Genomic DNA, 6,421 nt, shown 5'->3' with positions numbered 1-6,421 from the left:
ACATCCAGCAACATTAGACTGGGAACTGATACAAAGAAACTGGGAGGGAGGAGGAGAAAATGAGTGGCAAGTTTCCCTTCAAACTTACAGAGAAGAGCTAGAGAAGGGGGGGAGTTTGGGAAGTTAGTGGTTGTTATGTCATGTGGAAGAGGGTGCTGCTGTCCTTAGGCCTACTCAGATCCAGCACTTGAGCAGCTAAGAAGAAAATCTCATGCGGCTTTTCGGTGCCATCTGTTCCCTTTGAATCAATGAGAACTGTTTTTAGTTACAGGAGACTACAGGCCTGTAATTCCAGGCTCAAGATCCAGTGGCTGCAGTAAAAGCAATTAAAATAAAGGGCTAAGTAGCTCTGACAAGAGCAGAAGCAAGAGGAGGGGGACTCCAGCTTCCTAAAAGAAACGAAGGAGCCTTTTAGATTTGCTTCTCCCAGCCCCTACATGCACTTGCCTTCTCTCTACTATCCAGAAGCGAAGCTTTGCCTCTTGAGCCTGACCAAAATCTTCCCTGGAAGGCAGGGCAGAAAGACAGAGAAATTTTAGGCTATATTTCCCACTCCCCTCCTCCAGCCCCGCCCCCCCCCCCCCCCCCCCCCCCCCCATTTTAGTCAACTTATACAACTAATCCTATGAGTGTAGAGCTCAAAATGACATATTTTTTTTATAAAATCAATAAAACAGCAGATTGAGAAATTGTTAAATTACACTCTCCTTTAATTCAGCAAGTTTAAGTCAGCATTAAATCTTGACCTGCACCTCCTTTGCTCAGGGTGTCTATAGTATAGACCAGCCTAGGAAAGGCATTTGAATGACAGCTGATGGTAAAATGCCTTTGGGTATATGGTATTAAACTTGAGAGAGGAAGGCACTAAGTGTTTCTGCCTGTCAGTCTGCATTGTTTCAACTTGTCTTCATCAGCAAGCATTGCATTTTTGGCTATCCCAGTGCAAGCTGGGGAGATCAGTTTCTCTTCAGCTCTTTTTATCTTGTTTCAATTGAGAAATAACAGTTGTATATAAAGTGTGCATTTACTAAACTTTGACAGCAAAAGCTTATAAAACTTATTTTTTTTGGAGATGGTTCTACTATCTTCAGTTATAACCAGAGAGAAGGAACATCATTTTTTTATGATCTTCTTATTCCATGAGAACAACTATTTCATTTTTATGCGACTGCTTTTAAGTGACTACATGGTAGACCTCTTTAACTGAACAGTTCTAGTCACAAAACTCACTGTGCTTTTTATGGGGATGTAATGCAGCCTTTAGTAGTCTACATGTGAGTATAAATATTTATATCTATCAAAAGTGCCATTGTTCTCAGAAACACCTCATTGGTAATAGATGTCCCAAGGGTTTCTTCCTTTAAAGATGGTTGAGTTGACTGTATTAAATTGAGTTCTTTGAGCATAACAGTGAACACAGTAAGGCTAGGCCAGCCCACATCTGTTAAATAAAAGTTTGTCACTTGCTGTTGAGAAGTGCAGTGAACAGAATTAGGGTGACCAAATTAGAAATGTCACCTTGTAAATTTCTTTCTCCACCTTGCAGTTAAAATAGAACTCCATGTGTTCATGTCATGAAAGTAAGTATCTTTATCAGCCCTAGCCTTAATATTTGTACAAGGGTAGGGTTGATAAAGATAGGGCTGTACTATATCTGTGCACTGGCAATACCATGAAATATGCAGCTGTTAGTCAACTGGACAGTTTATAGTTTAGGACATCTGCCACAACTGGCACATGAGAATTTATGCTGATTACCTTTACTCTTATAGAGGATGTATCTCCATACAAATTACCTGTTTACTTAGTCTCTGACTATGGGAATAAACACAGAATCTTGCACCAAGTGTACTGATTCCACATGAACTCCTTATCTCATGAACCAGAACTGAGGCTGAACTTTTTTCTCTTAGGTTCCTTCCACCATTCCAATTTTCTTTGTTGTGATGGAAGTGTGACAAAAATAATGAACTGAAATGTTTTACATGGATATGCTCTTACAGTGTTGCTGTATTTAACAAATTAAATAAAGATGACAAAGCTTTGAATCTTGTGAAATTCTTTTCTCTAATACAAGCTGCAGTGAGCATTCAGTCATGAGAATAGTTAAGGTACAGCCACTGAGAACATGAGTTCTAAGTAATGGAATGGTAAAAGCAGAGCATTTCCTTTATGAAAAACAGGTTCAACTTATCTGAATAAAAATCCATTGAAGAATGTTGCGATATATAATAAAAAAGAATGAATAAACATACTTCACGAGAAACACCATTCTTCAAATATACACAATGCAGCATTTTAATACACAGCTATAACAAAAGTAAGGCTCTATTACAATTCTAACAAAAATATAGCTTATATACATTTCTCTGCACATACACTTTATGAATGTTTCCTTTTGTTTTCAGAACTTGGTACAAAACATACAAAAAAAGTTGGCACATTATGTAAGATACCTGCCATAAATAACAATTACCGTAAGCCTTTTCCACAGCAATCTGAACTCTGTTTGGTTTTTGTGGTTTGTGTGTTTTATTTTGGTTTGGTTTTTTTCCCCTTTACCAGCTTCAGTGCTTGATACAGCAAAAGGGAGGCAAAGAATTTGTTGCAAGACCTTTCCTTTTTTTAGGAGTAATGTACTACTACTTCAGCTGAAGCCACAGCCTTGACACTCTTGCCTGCAGCCTGGAGTGCACAGTGTTAAAAGTCAGCAGTTCTGCTATTATTTATTAACTGAATAGTCTAAGAATAGTCTAAAATTTAAATTCATGTTCATGTTCTGCATGTGATTAAAATGAGATATACAAAAATAGGCATTTTTACTTTGGAAGCTTTAGCGTAAATTTTATCTCTTAGAACTAATGAAAAACTATGTTTGATTTCTACCTTATTTACATCTTCCGAAATACTTTTTACATCACAAAACAAACCAGCATTTTATTAGGAGAGAAAAAGCAGTACAAATTATAATGCTGTTTATAAATTACACCCTAGAAACTTTTTTTTAAAAAGCGACAGGTTCATCCTAGAAGTAAGTAGCACAATACATGGACTTACCATAAAATTTAGATCAGCTTAATAAAACTGATGACTGTGTACAAACACCACTTTATAAAAACAGATGTGGATCAAGTGCCACTATGTTATTTGTGTAAAATTTGACAAAACATTGCATGGTAACATCCCTAAGATGTTAGAGAAACGTGTGGATGGCACCAGTTATACAGAACATGCTTATTTTCCTGCATGATATCACCAGTTTTAAAGGAATTTGACTCCTACCACTATTTTATATGGAAAAGAAAGACAACATGGTGCTCTGAGAATCTCTGTAATAATAAGAAGGTTGTTTTAAATAATGGTGCAGGGTTAGGTTTTTACTGTATCCTATTTATTGAGGTTTACTTGCTCTTCTGTGCCTGTTCTTATTAGAACCATGGATCTAAAAAACATAGAGAACTGAAGAACATTGATAAAATTGAAGCAAATATATGCTAGGTAAGTGGGAAGTTTTTATGCTTGCTTGTCAACCTACTCTACTGGTGACTAGATTACTTGTCTGTTTGAGAAAGTTGTGTGAAGTGTTAGTGAATACAGTTGTATCAGTTACAAGATTTGGCAAATCTATATTCAGTATAAGAAATTAGTTTCAGAAATTCATTTTCTGCCATAAAGTGTTATTTTCAAAGAGCACTTATTCATCTGTGGATTATGTAGCCTTTTTGAAAACATTTTTCTTTAGGATTCAGGAAAGCTTAAAAGTGATTAATAAAACGTTTCCTTCTTGCCATGCAGTCTTAATTTCACTGGAAAGGACACACCATCCCTCTTGTAGCCAAGTCAGTAACTGATTCACAGTGAAACTGGTAGATCAAGAGGTCTGTCTTTCTTGCCTTAGTGTCAGTTATTGTTTTCTGATGGAGGCCTGAGACTCTTGCACTTCAACTCATCCAGTGTTTTCCAGTGTTTGTAGTTATTAGCCAAGTGTTGCATCAAAACAGGCAGATGTGCAAATGCTGAAATGTAGAGGAGCAACATCTGTACTATGTATATAGAAGGGGCAGAAGAACAGCCTGACCTCTGGCATTCTCCTACTCTCTTCTGTTCCTTCAGCTGTACGTTAATGCTAAGAGAGGTAAAAATTTTTCAGTTTGTTTCTCTGTCAAGCAAATCAATCTCTTAAAGTATGACTACTGTATTAAATGCTGCTAGACTGTGATCTCTCTTTCTGTGGCTCAGAAGAAATAAATTGCTAAAGGAAAAAAAGACCTACATGAAAAACATCTTAGCTTTAAATCAAGCTTTACTTCTTCCTTCTTTACATAGACTGGTAAGTGCTCAATTTTCTTAATGGTGGTGGTGTGTGCAGTACAATGGGCTTCAGCAGCATCAGTGCTTAGATCCGATGCTGTACTGTTAATATACGGATACTACCCCTGAAAACATTTGACTCGTGGCCATCTTGAGATTATTCATTTCAGTCTGGAAATCTTTGCCTCAGAGCAAGGGAGAGAAAACCAGAAGTACTTACCATCCCATGCATCAAACATATCTGTTATAAAATAATCAATGAAGGAAATTTGAGACTTGGGGATGCTGCAGGTGTTTCTATCAAATACTGGCATTACAACAGGCAGACCCTGTCTCTTCTCTTCGTCAGTCTAAGAAAACAAAACTTCAGTTAGCCCCTAGAGCTTTTGCTGGCTTTCATGCTGGAGTAGCAAAGGCCAGAGGATTACATGAATTGCAGTAGGAGATTTGAGACAAACCTTAGAACCGCTGAGGCGAACTGCCTCAATTTCATATGCTTTACTTCTTCTGGGACAGGGACTGAAATCAATGCCTCTTCCTTTTCACAAGTACTCTGTTACTGTAGTGGTGCAATTGCTGTTGGCTCTGGCGAGACAGAACGCTCTTATCTGGTGATGAGGGCACATTAGGTAAAACTGGAGAATGGGGCTGTAGAGTCATTTAGCAGAGGGCAGTTTTCCACATCTCTAGTGGCTGTTTCAAATCATTTGTGTTTTAAGTGAGAAGGATGTTACTGTCACTGCTTCCTCTGTTTGTATGAGGTTATACAATGAACAGAAGTAAGGCTAAACCCTGTAACCTTGTCCACAGCTGGAAGAGGACTGGTTTTGCTGCACTTGGTATGATGGAGGAGCCAATTACCTAAACAGTCTTAGAATTTAATGACAATCCCCTCCCCTCATTTTAAAGTAGTATAGGCAGCACCTAGTGCTGGAACTGTCAGCAGAACAGTCCCCAGAATTGCCAGATGACGTAAAGGAAGAGCAGGACAGTTCTCGGTGCTTCACATTGCGGCAGGCAGGCTAGTGCCCAAGACTGGCAACTTAAAGATAGCACACAATACCTTGACTGCTAATGACATACAGCCTAATTGATTCTTGATCTTACCTATGAAGTGACTGCATTTATTCACTGAGTAAAGTGAAATTCAGACATGTCCCAGGCACTAACTACTATTTTCTTTCAGTAATAATGATAACTATCGCAAGCATGATCTGAATTTGGATGGTAGGCATGCCTGCCTTTCTGCCTCTTGAGTCATACCTGCTGATTTCCACACCATGAATGGCAAATAAAAGCTAAGGATCTATCAGTCGTTCAAATAAAGAACTAGAGTGTTTCACTTTTGGGAAGCTGGTGCATTTGTGTTAGAAAAACTGAACATTTAGAAAGGCAGTTGAGCTTCCAGTTCTGTCCACAGAGATCCTGTGTGATAAGCATTCACACTGCCCACATGCCTGACGTATGGCTGGCCACATCATCTGCCTACTGTGACAGTAGCTCAGGTGCCATCTTAGAAGAGAAAGTGCCAGCACGATGACTTCATGGAGAGCATTGTCAGGCATGGATCATCATGCTCTCTTCAGAGAAGGTATTGGGACTAGAAGCTGGAATGGTGACAATCTTGAATTTCAGCCAATTACATTGACTAATAAAATAATTTTGGTTTTGGCCAGACAGAGAAAGTTGGAAGTGTAAAACCTCCTTTCCAGCATTCTCTGCTGCAAGCTTCACGGCAAGCAAACTATGTGTCTTTGACTGGGGTGAATTCTGCATGGAACTGAGAGGCCAGTTCTGAACGGTGACAAAACCCACATGCCTGGACTCTGTGGTGATGCCTCGTGGAACAGTAGACCAGCCTATGTGCACTTGCTTACATAACATAATAATCAGATTATAAAAACATACATACCTGTGCAAAATACTCCTCTGAAATCCTCCCTGCCCATTCAATACACAGCTCTAGTGGGCGACATGGATTTGCTACATCTGCACATTTAATCATCATGCGCTTGATCAGTGTCTGGTTGTCTGGAAAATTCTTTATATTGGCTGTACACTCACAGTCACTGCCTTCACTCTGTAAAAGAGAGCTGGTTAGAGGGTTGGA

General features: G+C 38.9%; 1 protein-coding gene across 5 annotated transcripts in view; it reads right to left on the bottom strand.

Annotated features, from left to right (window-relative positions):
* Nucleotides 1–142: 142 nt before the first annotated feature.
* The window catches only part of PDE8B (phosphodiesterase 8B), a 77,281-nt gene continuing 71,002 nt past the window's right edge, over nucleotides 143–6,421 (bottom strand). For all 5 annotated transcript variants that reach the window (XM_054053793.1, XM_054053792.1, XM_054053789.1 and 2 more), the window contains 3 exons: nucleotides 6,224–6,391; nucleotides 4,532–4,661; nucleotides 143–4,016 (listed from right to left, as the gene is read on the bottom strand). In XM_054053793.1, the coding sequence (XP_053909768.1) occupies nucleotides 3,901–4,016; nucleotides 4,532–4,661; nucleotides 6,224–6,391 (414 nt within the window). In that variant the 3' untranslated portion in view covers nucleotides 143–3,900. The remainder of the gene's footprint in view (nucleotides 4,017–4,531; nucleotides 4,662–6,223; nucleotides 6,392–6,421) is intronic.

This window comes from Cuculus canorus, chromosome Z, assembly GCF_017976375.1.
Source record: "Cuculus canorus isolate bCucCan1 chromosome Z, bCucCan1.pri, whole genome shotgun sequence".
Taxonomy (NCBI): Eukaryota; Metazoa; Chordata; class Aves; order Cuculiformes; family Cuculidae; genus Cuculus; species Cuculus canorus.
This window is presented reverse-complemented; position numbering and strand designations above follow the sequence as displayed.